The sequence below is a fragment of the Bombus huntii genome, chromosome 8 (genome assembly GCF_024542735.1).
Source record: "Bombus huntii isolate Logan2020A chromosome 8, iyBomHunt1.1, whole genome shotgun sequence".
Lineage (NCBI taxonomy): Eukaryota > Metazoa > Arthropoda > Insecta > Hymenoptera > Apidae > Bombus > Bombus huntii.
In genome coordinates, this window is record NC_066245.1 from 3,798,071 (window position 1) to 3,819,135 (window position 21,065).

The 21,065-nt window shown below is 44.6% G+C and overlaps 1 protein-coding gene across 5 annotated transcripts in view; it reads left to right on the forward strand.

The window, feature by feature from the left end:
• The window catches only part of LOC126868182 (SH3 and multiple ankyrin repeat domains protein 2), a 179,382-nt gene that overhangs the window by 117,008 nt on the left and 41,309 nt on the right, over positions 1–21,065 (forward strand). For 3 of the 5 annotated variants that reach the window (XM_050623391.1, XM_050623390.1, XM_050623394.1), the window contains exons 3-4: positions 13,849–14,244; positions 17,062–17,079. In XM_050623391.1, coding sequence (XP_050479348.1) covers positions 13,897–14,244; positions 17,062–17,079 — 366 coding nt within the window. In that variant the 5' untranslated portion in view covers positions 13,849–13,896. Of the gene's footprint in view, positions 1–4,450; positions 4,930–13,848; positions 14,245–17,061; positions 17,080–21,065 lie in introns of those variants that run through there. The other 2 variants (XM_050623392.1, XM_050623393.1) reach the window with 2 other exon arrangements.

Here is a 21,065-nt window from a genome sequence, read left to right on the forward strand (position 1 = left end):
AATTTATTCAATTATTAACGCGAGATAATTTACAATTTTATATTCGTTCGTGTTGAATAAATTAGATTAATTATATGGCCGAAATATGTTAGCCGCGTAACAAGTGTATTATTATTATAATATTACGAATTATTAAACGATAAGTGTATTTGTTCGCGACGAAATCAGCTTCAAGTTTTAGTGCATTACGTGCGCGTTATAAACGTACGAGAAAAGTTATGCTTCTATTATTAATAATTGGTAACAAGCATTTTCTCTCAAAGTCTAAAAAAAGGCTGGGTCGTGAATGGGTTGGGAAACAATTCTGGCTCGCGATAAAGTATTTAAAATTAAAATAACTTGACAAAAAACCGAAGTGGATTACCTGGATAAATATAATGCTGATTGATCGATTAACGCACAGTGACTGACTTTCCCTTCTCCTACTACAAGCCCGATTGGGTTCGCAGGTCAAAAAGTGGCCATTGTTTATGTATGTCCCTCACGCGCCATGCTTCAACACGCCTCTTCAACGATATATGAATTTTCAAGAAAAACTAACGCAAGGATACTGACGTTTATCGATATAATCGATGATCGATGAATACAATACGAAATAATAAATATATAAGGAAATACGTTATACTCGTACTAAATATCTTGTAATTTCTACATACAATTCTCAGATTAGTTTCTATCAATGATTCTATCAATGTGATCAATAACAGTCGTGTCTCGTTACAGTATCGGTGAAACTCGATATATTCATGAAAAGTTTGTAGAACTGTTGGAATAGCTTCGCGAACTACTCTATATCGAACGATAAAATGTCAAACAACGAAATCTTAATAGAAAACCTTTTAGTTTAACAACGACTTGAAGTCGATCGACTCGTTCGGCGAATCAAAAGTTGACCGACGTAGACGCGATTTTAATCGACTCGATCGTACGCTATCTTATTGAAGAATCGATTTACGGTCTGGACAGGCGTGTAACTTGGTACCGTGGAACCACGTGTAACCATGTTGTGGAAAACTCGTTTCGTTTATCGATAAAACGCGAGTGTGACGTAACGGGCCAATGAATTTATAATCGCGGGCCAGAGCACGGAGACTGGAAAAGTTTGATGGATGAGTAGGAAGAAAGCGACTGCGTGCAGCCAGGGCCATAGGGAAACTATTATTCCTCGCTGGTGGACTGGGGCGAGGGCTAAATGAAATCCACTCCGGTGGCTCCGCTAAATGGTACGCGGACTGATATTTGCATATTTATGCGTTTTATCCAGGCAGAATGGATAAACCGCTCCGAATGCTTCTTCCCGTCGTTGAGTTACAACGTGTCGGCTCTCACGGACACATGTCACGACTTTTCCCTCACGGCATTTTGGAAAACCTGCTCCTGTTTTCGCGCCAACATCTTGCTCAGGGCAAAATTGCGAGTTCTGTGCCCGCTGGACATAGTTCAAGGTTGCATCAAGAATTCATCTTGCAGCGGTTCGCCATGGTATTTGAACATTTACGGAAACGTTTTATGAATATCGCGTGTGTTGTACGAAACATTCTTCGGACACAACGTACTCGGACAAAATTGACCCTTGAAACAAATCTGAAAATGTATACCCTCGTTAAATAAGAGTTGCGCATCTGCGGAGAATGAGATAAACTCGAGATATTATTAGCAAGTCGTTAAAAGAAGAAGCAGTACGTCGTGCGAAATCTTAAAAATTAAGGTGAATAGAAATTGTATGATCTTAGATGGACGAAGAATCCTCGCATTTAACGTTACAATAAAAATATTTTTGAGCGTTGTATATAACGCACATGATATACGCGTGCAAGTTGCCTATACTGTTCGACTGCCCAAGTGTTTCGCGAGTCACAGTACTCTCCTAATCGTCAGGATTCCAACCTGTCGGAATTATTTCTATTATTCGTCCCTGAAATCCATTAAACGCTGTCTAATTGCAGTTTGCCCTGCAAATAGAGTGACAATAGCGAATGGCGCGGATAGTGAAAACTCGATCCTTGAGACATTGCAAATTGTTCTCTCCTTGGTCATAGAACAACACGATGACGAATCACGTTGTGACGACTTTTAAGGTAGCCGCTCGATTCTGATGGATTTTCTGCTATAAAAGGTGAGAAACGATTTCTAAGAAGAAATGGGATCGCCTCTCGAACGATCGAAGGACTGGTTGTTCGTCCTACGCAGAAAATATAGAAAGCTCAGTGTTCTGGAAATCGAAAAGAGCGACGACGAGAGTTCGTAGGTAGAAGAAAACACGAGGTTCTCGCATGGATGATCGCTATTGTCGGAGGATGGATCGATGAAAGAAGCAGTTCATTATGACATTTAACCACGAAGGGAATATCTGACGAGAAGCTAATCAGGTCAATCAGTCCTTAATTAATGTTTAACGAGGAACACCGAAAAGTTCTTAGTTCGGGATCTTCGTTAGCAGACGTATTTCGTCCCTCGTTAATGGGTCCGAAGTTATTCTCGCAATTTCAAATTATCTGAACCCTTGAAACAGGATCCTTTAAGCTGAAAATGGAGGAAATAAAATTTCTTTGTATACTTTATAATTATTTTAATATTTTAATTAACTGGCCAAGACTTTTCGATGAAAACGATGCCAAACGTGACTAACGATAAATCAGAATGAATTTTCAGCTTCCACGATGATCGATGGATGTCGTGCTTTTGGTTTTTCGGTACACAACGCGAGCATCGACTCTGTTAGAATTATCCCTTTTCGTAAAATTACCGCGTGTTTTCGTACCTCGTATTCTACTATTCTTCGCTATTCTTCTATTGGGTTGGCAACTAAATGATTGCGGATTTTGCTATTAGGTCGTAATAACAAAATTTTTAATAACAATAACAAAGTCCGCAATCGCTTAGTTGCCAACTCAATACTATTGTTTTATATCCAAATTTCTGATCGATCTATTGTTTGCTGGTAACGCTGTTCGTACGAAACGAGGAGCTCCAATCTTTCTTTCTGACTCTCTGTCTGACTCTCATCTCCGATATAGTAGCGTAAAAGCGATCGAATCGAGAAGAGGCAACAATCGACAATACTTAGAACACTGCCTTGCATCTGTCGCTAATAATTTTCCCTTAACAAGGACGCGTATCGGACAAAAATTTCGAGAACGACGACGGTCGAGTGCTCGTCTAAGTTCGGAACTCTCGTAGCTCGATCGTTCACCGAAAACGACAAAAAATTCGATTTCCAAAGTTTCCTTAGTGACGACCACTTTCGACGACTTGGCCGTGGAAAAGCAGTAATTAGGGAGAATCTCGAAGAAACGAAGTCAGCAAAAACTTGGCCGACACTCCGAAGCGAAAGATAATCTTTCTCGACGATCTTCCGTTAAACGGAAACAGACCGCGGAATTAATTAGATCGCGGCAACTCGAGGCGCAAAGCTAAAAGATCCAATGGCGATTTAAATACCGTTGGAACTTATTACCGCGAGTCGATGATGGAAACGCGGCAAAAGTGTCCGTGAGATTACGAACGAAAGGGAAAACGAGAAAAACGTTGGCTCGCGATTGCGATCTATCCACGGGCATCGGTTCGTTCTTTCCGAATCGACGATCATCATTCATTAGCCGGGCAGCCCGTTGTTCTCCCACTCATAAATCTTCGAGTTCCCATCTATCACCGTGATAGATCCCCCTTGCGTCCCCGATGCTCTCTCCACTCTAGACGGTACGCGTCCACTAATCGTTTTTCGACGAAGGTCTCGATACAAAAACGGCGAGAGGCGGTTCGCGGTAACGTAACATCGCAACCGTCGGAGAAACGATTTAATCGTCGTTGGAAAATTTACGGTCGTATCGCGTTTAGAGGTTCGAAGAAAAAAGTATTCCCTCGATCGGCTGATGATTTCTCGAATCGAAGCATCGTCTTCTTAGAGTTTTTGGTAAACGAGCGATAGCGGAACTAATCGGACTGGTTCCATAGGTTCGCCGAGGTATCGCCTCGGAATCGAAGGCACACTGGACGGTAGCTGGTTCGTAAATAGAGGAGAAAAACGGATAGTTTCGGCAAGAGCATCGGTAACCGCCGTAGGGGTATCATTCCCATTGCTGGGAAAGATCGCGAGAGGGTGGTGGCCGAGCGTGTGTACGTAAAGAAGAGAGACGGAGAAACAAGATGGGATGAGGAGACTGCAATACGAAGGGATGGGGCGAGAGACGGAGAGACGAAGAAAGAGAAAGAGGGAGGTGAGAGCAAGTTAGCGAGAGCAAGCTAGCGAGAGCGGATAGAGCAGTGGTAGCGCGAGAGGCGATGGCGGGAGGGCGAAGGGCGGTTAGCACACTCGGTCGATCTCTCGTGGTTGCCAAGCGACGAACATCCACCACCAGGGTTCCCAACTACCCCTGGAACATCCTGAAAACCGGCTGGCTGCGCTGGCGCCACCTGGCTCGCCGGAATACGCGCCACCCCCGTCCCCGCCCGCGGGCTGACAGTCGCGCGATGCACTCCACGCTGGCTGGATCTCGCTTCGGAGCTGCCGGTCCTCCTATTCGCGCCGCCGATGCGCTTTTCGCCAGCGAAATCGCTCGTCTGGCCGCGAACCAGTCGCACGGACGCGAACCGCCGCTTCCGCTACCCTTCGACCACCTCCCTCCTAGAGGATTCTTTCGGGAGGAGAGGACCACCATCGTCATCGGCTGGCCGCCATCTTGCTAGTGCATCTTGCTGCGGGCAACCCCGAATAGTAGCGGCAACGCGCGTACGAACGTTCGCCGGGCACGAGAACACGGAACGACACCGAACGTCGATCGGCAGCAGGGGATGGGGGAGCGGGCAGTTTCCGGTCTTGTTTTCGGCAACGGCCGGCACCGCTGGTGAGACGGTGCGATAACCCGCCGGCCAGACCACGGGGTTTATCGTCGTTCGCGCTCTTACAGCCCAGGGGTCGTTGAACGTGGGGTAAGTGTCGGCAAGCAGCGACGTTCGCGTTCACCGGCACGTGCTTTCCCAGCGTTGCGCGATCGAGTACCGTTGCTCCTCCCGTCGTTTCCATCGCCACCCTGTTTTCCCAAACCTTCGCTACTTTCTCGCCTCTCCCTTTTCGCATTCTCGCACCATTCCTCCGCCTCCTTTTATTCGCGCCCGCTCTCTCGTGACTTGTTTTGAACCAAGAGGGTGCACCGGCAACCCGCCCTCTCGGGCCACCCTTCCACACCCTACCCTCTCACGCTTTCGGCCTGCAGATTTATTTGTTTGGAAAGCGTCGCACTCGTTGTACGCAGTTACGAAGGAGAATGGCTGCACGACCGAGGACGACGAACTTTCCGCGATCCCGCTTCGCTTATGGCTATTGTCGCGCACGTAACTTCCATCGGAATTCCTCGGTCGGAGAATTTCCGCTATTTCTCATCGACCTCGAAGATCATTGCCGCGAAATACCGCACGTGCGTCTCCCTTGGGAAACTTGAAATCGCGAAACCGCGTTCTCCTTTTCTATCGGACTCTCCAAGTAACTCTGAATAAGGGGATCGATGCGAAACTCGGAGAACTCGAGAAACTCCGCATTCCTCGCCGAAGACCAAGCTTGTCACGATCTAACCGTTCATGTTATACGCGTTTGTTAGCTTCTTTCGCGGAATGTGGGCCACGATGTTGCACGAATACGTTTATCGGATCTGGCTGCGTGTTCAACGTGTATTAACGCGTCCGTAACGCGCCCCGATAGCGAGTAACGAGCTCTACATTTCTCCATTTAATGCTGCGACGCGTCGTCCGGTTACCAGTGTCCCACGAGTTCGCCCCGTTACGAGAGGGAAACGAATATTGCGCAGTACGAGCTTACCGCCAGCGGAGAATAGATTGCTCGTCGTCTCGATATCCCGACCGTTAGAGAAACGGCTATTTATAAATTTTGTGAATGGACGTCGCGCGATCTTGTCGACTCCCGATACTTGCCGACCTTCGACTTTCGACCTTGCCTCCCCTTTAACCTTTCGAAAGGTCTGATTCGATTATTTAGCGCTATTCTTCGCACCCCTGTGCTTCACCACCACTCGTTACGTAGCTTCTATAGAAATCGTTTCGCGGTCTACCGATGGCGTTCGATCCTGTAACATCTCACAGGTCGAAAAACCAATCCTTTTAACCGATATTGTCTCTTTTATCGTGGCAGTGATATATTGAAAGTGCTACACACCTGACCCCATTTTGCGTTCTCCTGTTACTTTAATTTTCATGGTCCGCGATCTGGCATATAGGTATTATTGCTTGGATGCTGTCGAACATGTTTGTGCAATTTCATCGGGGACAAGAGTAGTTTTCAAGAGTTGCTGTACTCTGTACTGATATTTATAAATACGTGTATTAACAATGGATGAATGTTGTTAAAATATACGAACTAACGAGAAGAAAATAATCAAAAACGACGCTTACGATCTTTTCGCGGAATCAACGGATATGTACCGTATGAAATGTAAATTGTTTATTTACAATCTTCTAAACAGTACATTAAAATTAAATACACGATTCGTCGAGATGACAACAGCTTTTGAATATTATTCCTACAATTAATCGCGATTAACAGTTCGTATAAACTATTAATCTCCACGATTATCCTTCGTCCTATTTCATTCGTCGCTCTTTCATTTATACGGACCGTCGTTTACATAGACATTCACTAATCGTGTACGATTGCCTCGGATAAGAGCAGAAACTACAATTAGTCTAAGGAATTTTACTCGACATACATTCCATGTATTTGTAACAACATAGAAATATCCAAACGCTTAAGAACTTCAGCGTACATCGATACTCGCGTTGAAGTAACAAGAACCATCTTTCGCGAACAGCCTCCAACCGGTTAACAAGTTAAAGAAGTATGGAGTCGAACTAAAAACGTTCTCTCGTCAAAGTTCCCAAAATTCGATCGCAAAACGAATCGAACTTTATTCTCGGTGGAGCGTCGGTTTATCGAAGATCATTGTGTCGCGGGTTCCACGAAGAGACAAGTTCGATGCTTGGAGGCGACTCGGGACGAGGAAGCTTTCGAAAAGTCATGTGCATCTAACCGAAGGAACAGCCCGAAACGACGAGTTCCCTGAAGGGCTGATGCGCTCCCTTGAAGGAAAGTTGCCGGCGGTCCGAAACGAAAGGCGGCACCCAGGGATAGGGTGGTACGTGTTATTCTTCCGCCCGCCCCCCTTTCGTAACGTCGTCGCCAACGATGCGGAGCTTCTTTTTTGCTTCGAACGTTCTTCCCTTCTGGTGTCACCCCTCGGCGTTCACACGACGTCGGCGATCGTTACACGTGTGTTACACTCGTCGTCGTCGTATCAAGACTCTCTTCCTCCCTCTCTCTCTCTCTCTCTCTCTCTGTCTGTCTGTCTTTGCGGCTCTTCACCGAGGGAACTTCCTCTTTATATACCTTGTGTACCTTGCATCCATTCCCGTACTGACACGACGCCTCCTGTTTTATTTTTCTCTGGTTCGCCGGAAGCGGGCCGGTCCGTTTTCATCAGCGAAATCATTTTGATAGCCGACGCTGATCGAACGCGATGAACGCGGGAACCAGCTGGTAATTGTTTGATTGAACGATCGAGGGGATCGGACGGCACCGCTTGATCCTGTTTCGCGAGCAATTTTTATCGGTATATCGGTTCGAGGGGAAACGCGGACTCCCTGTCGAATTATATTAGGGTGCTGCGTAAGTTCTATCCAGAGTACATTCACAAATTCGATTTCCAACCTTCGTCTATCATCGCCTGTGAGAATATTCGAACATTTATTGCAAAGACTTTTTATTATACTGTCGCCGTTATTATTCTTTCTCTCTCTCTCTCTCTTACTGTCTCTTTGCTTTTCTCGAGACGTTTTCGTATTTATGGTAAATACGGGAATTTATCATCAAGTTCGTGGGTTTCCTTTTTCTATCGTACGTTTAAAAAGATTCGTACCAGTGACCATTTGCGCAAAATTATCGTTTCTCGTACGATGATGTACGTCTATGATAGTATCTCTATTATGCGTAGGTTGTTACGTAGATTCTATTTTTATTGTTATTTAATATGTTGTACAAAACTTTTTAAAGAGTTTTCTGATAAGTCTATGACAAATATATTGCCGTTCGGAAGTATCCGAACGCTTGCTTATCTTTGATGGGACATAATTCAATAACCAATAAAGAGTACATGAAAGTAATTTACGTACAGAGCAACGTCATCCTTGGTAGACCGATCCTTTGGTATTTCGAGCCGCGTCGAGCGGTTACGCTATCGGTTGCTTCATTGTTTCCGTAATTATAGAGAATGATTTACATCTGGCACGATCGATACAACTGGGACGAACAACAAAACGCTTGGAACAATGCAACGCTGGCTGGTCTACGAGCGTAATGTTTTATACACGTCGGTAATTGCAACCCAGCCAGTGATGTTACGTACACGCAGCATATGTCATCATTATCGTTCTCCGGATATACACTACCGTTCGAAAGTATCCGAACATTTACCAACATGCATTTTAACTGAGAATTTCCGACCAAGTCGAACTGCAGTGATTTTGTTCTTTATAATCGTCGTAGATACATAGCTACGCCTTCGTTCGTATGTTAGGACACTACCAAATATGAGATAAATTCTAACGCTAATAGTTATACATATACGTAGGACGTGAATGTTTATGCGTTTATAGAGAACTTAAAAATACGAAAATGTATAAAATAAATAAAATGTGTAAGCAGCGATATTTAGATGGTAAATGCTAAAGATAGTAATACACATATCATATATAGTAAACAGTGAAGCATATGACTGGTATATCTGTTAATAGGTAATTTAAATGTAGAGTCTTCTAAATTCATAGCAAGCTAACAAACGCTGTTTGTATTTGTTAATGGGTCATTAATATGTGTATATATACACTTTGGTCATATGTAAATATATGTTCAATATAGTAGAAATATGTACCACAAATCAATTAGGTAATGGATGTAGTTACGGAAAAAACCGAACTTCGATTAATATTAATTAATTATCGAATATAAGAGGGGCCGTCGTTATTCGTACGTTTTAATTAAATTCAGTTTTGTTGCTACAAATTGATCAAATTATTCAGATCTTTATGTAGTTTATACGTATAATAAAACCTCGAATTGCATATTTTTCTGTACACTCCACTGCTTCTATATTTCATCAGATAGCCTTTTCGATTCACGTTCGTCAAAAATATTTCCCCAAGTTATTCTATAAAAATGCATGAATTTAATTGCGCTGCGATCCTCGAATTTTCGTATTTCAATCTTGTTTCCGTTTTAACAAACAAGATAGATCTATATAACACGCTAGGAAGATTTGACGTATTAAAACGAGAAATCACGAATGCAAGAATTTGTTATTATTTTACTCGATCTCCTGAGGTACTTTTTGACGTTGGAAAATATAATTAAACCCGCTCGTCGTTCCATTCTTCAGATTTTCAGAAAGGCAACGAAAGCAGGTCTTACGCTTTTCCAGCATTATCCACAAACCGCAGCTGCCAGGATATTCAAAGAACGTAGCTGTGGAACCCTTCTCTAGTAGAATAGAAATTTGGAGATTGGAGGGTCGAGCCATCTGAGAAGACGCGTGGCGCCGAGAAATTCGTTTATTCCGCGTCCGTGCATACACATGACCATGGAGCTTGGCTCCGACGAGATTGACTCCGAGACGAGATACCAGAAGCTCCGTCGTAGCTGTTCTTTCGACTTTGACTCTCGCTTTTCCGTGATCTGCATATTTTGTCTCTTACCAGTGTCTCGTGCGGTATTTCGCCAAGCTCTCTCATCCTAACGAGATTTTTCTTATTCCTATCATGGCGGGGATAAAAACTCGTGACATCTGGAGATATCGACGTACCAAATGATAGATTTTTCTAGTCGTGCCGGGACTACTCCTTCCTCGATTTCAACGGATGTTCGAGACTTGAATTTCCAAGTTAGAAACGGCCTGTTTATCAGAGTACCGATCATAGGGGAGATCGTAGTCGACATTACGTGGAAATATTCGTACGTGTTACGAATATACGCGATAGAAATTTTGTTAGAAGCCGCCCGTATATCGTAAGAATCCAAGTGCGCTTCATTAACATTATGGATAACTATCGATAACGGGATACTGATGCCATACGAGGGTCAACCTACCGACGCACGATACACAAAAGGTGTTCATAAAACGTTGTATTTATTGTAGCTAGCCTACGATTATTTATGTAAACTCATATTTTTATAGACTCAATTAAAACAAAAATGGGACGAATAAAAAATCGCTTCTATTTAATATTGTAAAGAACAATATACTTTATTCGTGTATTTTTACATCTTCAAATTACACAAATAAATGTAAAAAAATTCCTACTCGTAATTATGATCAGTCGTGTTTAGAACGTTAGCTTCTGAATATTTTTAGAACGCGTTACTTTCATGTAATCTGTTGTTATGTAAAGTTAATCTGTTGCGCAACGGGATTATTCGACTTTTAAACGGTTAAGAATCCAACATTTTCTCGAGCGATCGCACAGAGGAGGAACGCTGGTCGGGGGTTAGAGAGTCGGAGGTGCACGGTCGCGACCAGGAGAATGTCATGGTCGTACTTTAACTCCTGGCCGTCCTTCGGAGTTCCTCCCCTTCGTAGTCGGATATGGTTCCATAGGTAACCTTGGATTTTTTTAATTATCATTGAATCACCGTTAAACACGACACTGTTAGGTGACTCTGAAATTAAGGTACGGCCACTTAAAAGCAAACCCGTAAAGCGACGCCCACGCAGCGGGTACCTGCTATATGCACTTACGCGCGTGCAGGGGCGGATCGAGCGATGTTCGTTCGAACTTTAAAGTCGACGTATTACGAATTTCTCTCTTTTGTCTCTGAACGTCGCGTCGTTCCAATACCCTTTAAACGCTCGAAGCATCAAGGTGAAAAAAATGTTCTTTTTCTAAAGATATACTCTCTAAATAGAAAGCCTGGAGGGAAAAATCAAAAGGCTTCGGTTCTCGCAGCTGCTCCCATTTACCTTTCATGGGCGTTTATCCCCTTCCTCTTCTTCTTCTTTTTCTTCTTCTTCTTCGAATGGGTTCAAACTTCCGATAGTCGGTTCAATGGCGAACACGTCGAGCGCTAATTGTTGCCCCCAGCGTCACGAAAGTCGCCGGTATTTCGCGTGCCGCTTCTCCATCCTCTTTGGTCGATTGGAAGGAAGAAAAGGTCGATCGGCTCGTCGTCTGGCGGAGAGAAGATACGGCCCTGAATGCGCTGCACACAGGGTGGCCAGACAGAAAAATGGCAAAAGCACTCCCCACCGATGACTGCCACGAATAAGGGCCACATAAAGACGGGTCGTAAAACTATGATTTACGGCTTGTCATTGATGCGTTTGCTGTCCGTCCATCCGTACGATCCTTCTCCCTCGGTTCATCATCGTCTCCCTTCGTGTTCCCTCTTATTATTTTTCTTGTATCTCGTCGTTCCTTTTGTTCCTCGACCGCGTCTCCTGCGAGAGGATAGCCCGTTCGAGAGGCGATAATCGATTAGCCGGTTGGAAAAAGCGGTAGCGTATCAGTATCGTTCTGACCAGCGTACGATATATGTAATAAAATATCACTAGAGGAGGGGAAAAATGAAAGGGAGAAGCTGTGTGTATTGTGGGAAAGCAGGAATTATCGTAGCAACGTATTGCCTTTGTATAGTCTTCTTAAAATATACACCGGGGTTCATAAGTCACGGACCATTTATTAATCTATCAATCTTAAACGTAACTCTTGTTTAAATAGATCAAATCTTCCATTTCTTTCTTTTTATTTCTTCTTCTCCCTTCTATCTTATTTTTCTTTTTCTTGCAGGAAAGCAGTTTTAAAATTTTAAAATTCGACGCGTTGTTAATCGATCTCGTATTAGCGAAATCGTCGTTAAGCGCTTGAAAACGTCATTGTAAATCAGAGTAACGATTTAAATATCCCATGACTTGTGAACAATAGCGTGGATCAAGACGTTCGTTCCTTCCTCTTTGTACTCGCATCTCTTATTCCCCGTAATAATTCTTGCAGAAACAAATCGTCATATTTTACATTTGTCTTATTGCAAACCATATCAACGTAATTATTAACCCTGAGGATCACGTGACATTAGCAAGAAACGAAGCGGATTTACGTCCCCCTCTTAGGTATTCGTTCTTTTTCGTACCGTTGGCTGTCCGCAGCCTCGGCACTTTCGAGTGGGGGAGAACCAGGAGACTGGAAGAAGAAAATCCCTTCGTCAGTGGAATATTAACGCCTAAGGATGAGTGTTTTTCTGGTCGGGCGCGAAGGATGCGACCTTGCGGCGTTTCCACTTCGTCTTGGCTTCGTTGGCTATTGTCCTCGAAGCGTAAGCATTGTGTATACGATGCGGTCAGTGGGTTATTTAAAGTTTTAACGCAGCCCAGCCTGCCGGCAACATGCTTACGTTTAATGGCGTCTGCGGTTTCCCATCAAACTTCTCCCCCGTACCACCTGACATATTGCGCTCGCTCTCTTTGCAATTCGCAAACACCGTACTATCGCCTATCTTGGAACTCCACCGTTCTTACGAAAATTTGTCGTCGTTTGAACGGAAGAAGACAGGGATCGCTAAATCCTAATGAAGTTCTTCAACGAATTCAACGATTAAAAAATATTAACTGTTAAATGTTCCGATTACAAATAACCATGATAAACGATGAACGTTTGTTTGGTTATTGATAACCAGTATCAGCGCCGGAAACCGTATTTGTTTACCGCAATAATCATTATCGATGAGGGGATTTTTTTCGATCGTGAATTTCCATTATCGATGATAACATCTTTTTCTTTTGTTTCCGATAATTCCGTCATCGATAACGATTATCGGAAAGCAACAAAATGTTGATCATTTATAACGGTTATTCCGTATCAAAATCATTTAAACCGGCCCACTAATTCTTCTACTATAATCTTTTTAATTAGTACCATAATGTAACTTTCGAAGAATTACCGGTGCTAAACTGATACTCGTGAAACAAGCACGCGAGAAATTGGCAAATCGAATAATAGCAGTCGCGTGGAACGATCGGTTACCGGCGAAACAGCCAGCCACGAGTGTTAATCTTGTTCGCGGGAGGTTGACGATGATACACGCAACGGCTATACCTGGACGTTTATGCTTGTTGGAAAGTTCGAAGTGAAAGTGGCCGAGCCGCGTTGCTCGTTAGCGCGTAAGTTATTAGCTGACCGATAGTTAACCCCCGAGATCGAAGGTCGAATTGTAAAACGGCCAGCCGTGTTATCGCGTCGATGCCGAAGAAACGCGTGAAAACGCGCGAGCAACGCGAACGCCCATCCTTTCTGCGTAATCGATTCGACGCGTGTATCCCGTCGAATCTCTTTAATAAAGAATTCTGCCGAGCTTCGCAAGATTCTTCGTCGAGGATCGAGGAAATGAAATTTCCGCAAAAATGTTACGGAGTCGACCGAGCGAACGAGCAGAGTATCAACGGCCACGGATCGCGAGATATAAAAGGCTTTTACGATGTTTAAAAAATCGTCGCGGCATCTCGGCGCCGTTTCTTTATTTCTATCGCAGTAATCTTATCCGCCTTTACCGTTACTCGATGTAGTCATAAAGAACGGACCCTCGCCGTTTTAATTTCTTCATCTGCTTTTTCCTTATTTCTACCTGCCTCTCTTGCTGCTTCCTTGAGATGTCTCTTCGATTAAACGGACGACATGGTGATTTCGCGATATCCCACGGTAACGGCACAATCGGGTCGATTAATGCTGGAAAAGAAGCAAAAAGAAAAACTGGTCGCAGTAAAGAACGAGGTAGTGAACTCGAGTCTTTTTTTTCTGTTTCAGATGTGAACCTGTGAAGGTGGAATCCTCGAGAAGCGCGAGGTCCTCGCAATGGAGGCGGGACCGAAGCAACAGCAACAACAGCAGCAGTCGCAACAGCAGCAACAACAACAGCAGCAGCAACAGCAACAGCAAAATTCGTCAGCTGCTGGCACGGGACAAACGTCGAGCCAGGCCACGAGTCCGCAAGGCAGCCAGGCTCAAGGCCAAACTCAAGGTCAACAGAATCAAGATGCGGCTGCAGTCGCAGCTGCCACTGCGGAGGCCGGTCCGGTGGAGGAGGGAGTGCTCCTCGCCAGGGTGCACGTCCCGGAACTTTACGTCAGCAAGTGTCTTCAGTTCCCGAGGGATCAGCTCGTCTGGGACGTGAAGCAGCAATGCCTGGCATCCTTGCCCAAGGTAAGACGATATTCTCTGCCTCCGCGTTGTCCGATTCTCTCTTCCGAGTGACTGACTACTTCTCTCACGCGAGAATCCATTAGCGAAGATCCTTGAAGACGAACTGGAAGAGTCGGGACCCCGACGGATATCGTGTAGCTTTCTGCGATTCGTTCGCGTCGATCGGTCAATTAACGGTCTCAAATTGCATTATCCTCGCCACTCATGGCGCCAAGGCATTAATCGCGAGTCATCAGGAGCCGTTGGCGTTCCGTTAAAAATCATAATCGTCCTTGTACTTGTCGATGATCGCGGGGTTGAACGCGTTTACCATCCATTACCGTCGATCTCTATCGAGCGCGGCTCGTTGCATCGTACGGCGTTGAATCGTCGGTTGTACGTGAGATCGCGAGCTCCCCCGCTCTATCAAGAACTCGGTGTCGGGTGGTTTTTCTTGAAAAAAAAAAAAAAAAGAAGAAAAGAAAAGAAAGTACGCACTGCGTTACGGACCGCAGACTGCTACTTTGTATGTTGATCTCGGTAAATTGCAGGGGACTCTCGAACGGTCGCGTCTTGGTGTATTCGAGCGAGAGTTCTTCGGGCAAGACTGGACCGGGCTTCCTGACTCTTCTCTCTCTTTTTTCATTGGTAGTCGTAGCCGGAGCCCTCGGAAAGTCACGAAGCACACGCAGGATTAAGAGATCTCGAGGGGATCGCTACCGTGCGCCCCTCGAACGTCTCACTTTATTTATCGAGATATTCGTTGCTCGGGAACGAGTAACGATGCACCAGCCGGGCAAATGCAAATCGGCGCCGTACCTGCGCTGTGTTTCGCGGCGATGTCCGGCTCCGAAGAATTTCGCGATCGCACAAAAGAGGTACTACATAAGTTACTAGCCGCACCGCCACTGACAAGAAACAGACACGAACACGTGCCGCTACTCCTAAACAAAATAGGAGCTAGAAAATACCGATCTCTGTGTGGCTTCTTCTGCTTCGTGTGTCAAACCATCACGCTCTTTCATACCGTGTCTCTTCCCTTCCCACCTTCTCTTCTCTCCTTGCATTCTGTCCATTTTTGTAGCCGTGTTTTTCCCTCGGCCGTCTCCTCGTACGTCGCGCAAGGAATTTTCACACGTGTAGTCTTTCTATCCTGCCTTCCGCGACGGAGGCGCGGCGTGACAACTCCCATCTTTACGCGACTCTCGTTACGCGACTTCCATCTTTCACCTATCCTCGGAAAACTTGTCTCTCTTTGTTTGTCTTTTCGTTTCTCTCTCCCTCGCTGCGAACGTTCGCTGCATAAAGTCGCAGTCCCAGACCAAGACAATTGGTTCGTCGATGTGTAAAACTGTACGCGTTAAAGTTACTCGTCGAGACCCACCTTCGACTAACGTTCCAACTTTGTCCGCTTAACGAATCACTTGCCACCCCCTGGACATCCTGTGCTCGATCTTCCGCTTCGGACCAGCCCATAGCAGACCTTGTTTCTCGGAACGAGTTCGATGACGAATATTCATAAGACGAAAATGAGGGGGGAGGGGAATATTCGCATTATTCGTACGGGAATAAACGCGTACTCCCATAGCGAACGTGCACGTATCGCTGCAATGGATACGTTCACCTGCATTCCACGCGGAGTTTCGCTTTTATTGATAATTGGCTATCTTGTTAATGGACCAATGCTCGACTCGATCGACCACCGTCTATTACCTTCGCTTCTCGCGACGTACCAAGAGAGAAAATGTACCGTTTGCGAGCGTAGCGTATTGTTCGAATTTTTCAGGCCGATCTATCCGTGGATTTATGGAGCGCGGTGGAAACGTTAATAGTCATCGAACGTGTTCCGAAGGATTCTCGCGGCAGGACCACACGAATATATACACATACACGTACCACAGATATACTGTGCGCATTGTACTTTCAAGATACACGCAATGGATACGCGAATAATATACATATATGTATATCATGTATGGGAGTAAAATATAATACGTATATTATATTTTATGAGATCTGGTTTATTAAATATACAAATATATATATATATATATAAGGTGTCCCAGATATCCTTGATCAAACTCCTTCAGTATATTCTGTCAACGTGAGTAAGAAAAAGAAAATGAATAGGTCAACACAAAAAAAAGATCGAAGAAAGCTTCTGAAGACAATAAATTTGATCTCTTACCACTGTGAAAGTCCTCTACGTGTTATCAGAAATGGTAAATTTTTTGAAATACCGTTCACCCACCTAATGATCACACTGATTACAAAACAATGCATTTATATCTACAATTTCTTTCTTATTTGTACTAGTGCAGAACGTACTAATAGCGTTTGTCTGGGAAAACTTGGAACACCGTGTATTTTACGTTTTATATGTAAATAAAGAGGGATATATATATATATATATGTATGTAAGTATGTATGTACGTACGTATGTATGTATGTATGTAAGTATGTATATATAGTTATTACTAATTAGTAATTATGCACAGCGACACGCGAGTGTCCATCGATTAATCGTGTATATTTTTCTGACCTGTGGCGTTGTTGTTGTTGTTGTTGTTTTTGCTTTTGCCTCACTTGCACGGGGCGTGCGAATACACTACACCCGCCACCACCGAACCACCACCGAACCACCACCAACCACCACTTCACCTGTGCTATCGTCTTGTTGGGGCCCGCCTCTTCGAACGCACCCCCGTACGCGAATCGACCGACAATATCGAAAATATACAAAAATCGCGCCCTCGGGCCCGACCTTCACCCTCCACCTCCGGTGTGTTGCGTCGCGGATATACCACCGCTTCTCCACCCCTTTCGAGCGCCTCGCAGGTGGCCACTTGGTACAGGGTACGTCTTCACTATTACTAATAGCATGCATCCAACCCCCTATGCAACTACTTATACCAAACACCCCGATAAAACCCGCCGCCTCTTCTTTATACCGATTTGTCGTCCCGTTTCTTCTTTCGTTGTTTCAGTTTTCTTCGCCGTGGTGAAAAAGAAAAGAAAGAAAAGAAAGAAAAGAACGAACAGAAAGAGAAGCGAACCTTTCACATTCAGACTTTCGTGCATGGCGAAACGAAACACGGTTCGACGAACTATCCCCGTTAGGTTTGGCGTGTTCCTCGGAACCCCACGTTTTAAAAACATATTGTAAATTTTACGGAGTCGATTTATATTTCCGGCTATCCTCTCGAGTGAGAACGAAAAAAACGGCGAGTTTCTTTACGACGAGAAAGACGAGGAAAGTTTACAGATGCATACGTAAGTGCATCCTTTGTCTCTGCGCTCTGCCTTTGGAACACAGTCTCGCGTTCTGCAAAATTCGGCGGTTCGTAAAAAGTTAATTTATAAAGCTCATGGCATTTGCATATCTGTGTGCTCTTTCTGTAGAAAGCGAAGTAGTACAATTTCTTGGGGTCAATTTCACGTTAAGGACTGTCCGGTAAAAAGAATTTATCGTTAATGAGAATTTTTTAACGATTTTGCAACGCGGCCCTCTGATAGTTCTCGGCACCCTGACTCCGGTTTCAGAGAGGAAACGTGGCATCGCGTCACTTGCCACCCCAAGTCTCGTTAACGTAGGATCACCCCTCGTTGTACGCGACTTTTCTCTCGTTCCTTTGCGTCGCGAGCTCGCTACGCGCACCGACCAGACGAAGAAGAACGATGCTTGGAAGAGCAGGCAAGGGGTGGAGGGTAGTCTCGAGATAGTCTCGGGCTCGATTCGCTTTTCGCTACCTTTCCTTCTTCGATCGCCACGTATAGAAGATCCGAGGGGAAGTTTCGTCGAGTCAAATTTCGTCGATTCGATGGAAAAGCGAATTCGCTGTATTTTCATTCGGAAGACTCTCATTGAAAGAACTTTTATTTGAAAAACCTTTATGCGATAGACATCCTTCGATACCGCGGCGTATCGTACAGTATAAACGTATTGGCTGATTAAAGGATCGAGAAACGTTTGCAAACAGACGTATAGCGACGTAGAGCAAAATGCACGAAGAGAGATACGTGTCGTTTTACGACGAGAGGGACGCGCGAGCTACGCGATCGATCGATTCGCGAGGAACGAGGACGAACGCTTTAATTAACCGTGGAGACCCGCTCGAATCGATGATTCCGTCCTTACGACGCGCGACCGTAGACCACGAGCTAGAGTTATTTCGAGCTCGATTTGCATGTACTTATAGCAGCTCCTGCCTTTCAGCGCTAAAGTATCATAGAATGTAAGTGCATGTATCGGTTAAGCGTACATAGCTCTTTACTGTTACTGACCCGTGGTTCACGTTCAAGGATGATGCGATACAGTCTCAAGGTCGTGCATTTGTACCTACGCAGTTACCTTTCTGCGGGCTTATCCACTTATCGTCGATTTATTGTCGTTATGACTGTTTCTTTCAAATCCCTCGCGCAATTTCGACCTCGGAGAATTTGGACTCGTCATCGGAACGAACCTCTTTGTTTCGAGATAACGAAAACGAGTGAACGATAACGTAACTTGCTTTCGAATGCTCTTCGACTTCCTTAACTCCGTGGAAAGTATGCAACGGTCGATAAGCTCGAAGGAAGCGACTCATCGTGACTTTTCAGGGAAAAAATGTCGATTTCGTAGAACGGTTGAACGCCAAGAAGATTTCGTGCTTCGTCGAAAGCATGACGCCACGCTGGACGATGACTTTCGTTTTCACCTAAGCGTCTCGGAAGAGATCGTTCGGCTCACGGATCGTGTGTCGCGCGACGAATCGATCTCTGCCTGGGCAATTTGCGATTTTCCGACAGAGATCGACGACTAGATCCGTTTGCTGGCGTATCCAGATGGTTGCATGGAGCTTTCTTTACCCGAGACGCAGGCGTTACGCGAGATTACGCAACGCGAGTCGAGTTCTCGCGAGGGAAAGCGGCACGCCGCTTGTCTTCGAGGATTAAATATCAAAAGTCATCGAACGTTATAGAGAAACGAAGCTTATCGGATCCGATTTGTCTCCCTCGAATCCTCGCCGCGACGGAAACGAGTTTCGCGAGCCTACGACGTATCATTGCGGTGTTTCTCGCGTCTTTTCGCGTTTGATCTAATCTGTTCTCGAATGAGATCACCTTCCGACCATCGCGTTGTATCATACGTATGTTTGTCTTACGCTTATCGACGAAATAATCCAGTGAGAAGAAAGAAAGAAATTGCAATTCACGACTGCACTACCTGCTATAAGTATGAAATCAAACTGAGCAACTGTATCGAGTTTAGATCGTCCTGCTTCCGCAAAATTAAACGATGATTTTGACTAGTAATATACGATATGAAATTATAGAGTTATAGCAAAGCAACAAGAGAATAAAGCAGTGGAAAGTATCGAATATCTGTATCAAATGGCACATTTCGTCCAAGTGCCATAAAGTATTTGTGCCTCTCGGAAGATCAACCGATCAACTGCAAATTTCTGGAAACTCCCAATTCGTAATTCAAGTACGTACTTCAGTATCTATACAAAATTAGTATTCAACGTATCAAAGAGCAAGCGACTGATCTTCGAATATTTATTTATCAGAAGATCATAATCGCAAATTTGAAGGTAAATTTAAAGAAAACAATACTGTGATCGTCAAGTTTCCTCGCATTACAATTTACAAATTCGATGGACATGGCCTCCAAGCGGGAAATTACGCCTGTTTCGTACAACCTTGCCGAAAAGATTGATTTAATCGGAGAAACAGGTGACACACGATTTTCATTCCGTGTCACTGGATGGCAGATGGCAGATAGCATTGAAAAATCAGTCGCTCGAACCGATTCGCTGAAAACACGAACGCGTGAAAAATGATCGACGCTAACAAGTGGAAATGGACGAGTGCGATCATGGGTAACTCGGTGTTATCGATGACAAGCGTACGAGCGACTAAAGGTGCGAACAGAACGCCTACAGGTGATTCACTTTCGTAGCCCCGTGAATTTTCACCAACGCGTCCTAGTGATTAGCGGCGTCGACGACGACTAATCGATTTTTCTCGCTGGCACGCGGAAAAAGAGGCGCGTCAGCTTCTGGGAACAACGAACGCCGCGCCGCAAGAAATTCCGTGAAATCTCTCCGTGGTATTTTTCCCTAACCTACCGTGAACGTACGTTAATTGACAGAGAAAAAGCTCATTTGCATAAAGCTGTAGAGTCGACAGACTGTTTCAATAGAACGAATGAACAGAAAGACGTAATCAGATTTTACCCATGTACGTGATGTTAACGCAACATTTCATTTACAATTTTCTTCGATCAATCTGCGTCATCGAATTCTGTTTTTCAGCCTCGTAACCACGAAAGACAGTTTCGAGGATTCGTTGAATATTTCTCACGACGCTGTTTCTTCCATCCAGATTTTACGATCTTACGAAATTTCAAGAAACTGATGTATTTATAACGTTACGACGAACCATTGCTTGCTCCTTAATGCGAGTTAATTAGCAACGCGTGATAAGAGTTCGCTGAATACTTTTGTCACCCTGTTATCTTTTCCGTCTAGATCTTGCAAAATTTAAAGAAATTTAAAGAAATTGGTATTATACGTTCATAACTTATAATATTATGACGAACAATTGCTTGGTCCTTAACGAGATAATTAGTCAGCACGCGACAATGGTTATAACGAGATATCGTCCTTCTATTGTCTGGATATCGATGTCACGGTGTCCTTATCGTCGCGGAGTGCCATGTGGAGGGATCGATCGCTCGATTGTGACCAAGTATCGAGATAACACCGTACCGGAACCGGTGACCGCACATTACGGGCTGTATCGATGCGGCGACGTATGTACCGCAGGTATCCGACGTGGGGATCTCGCCTCGGATA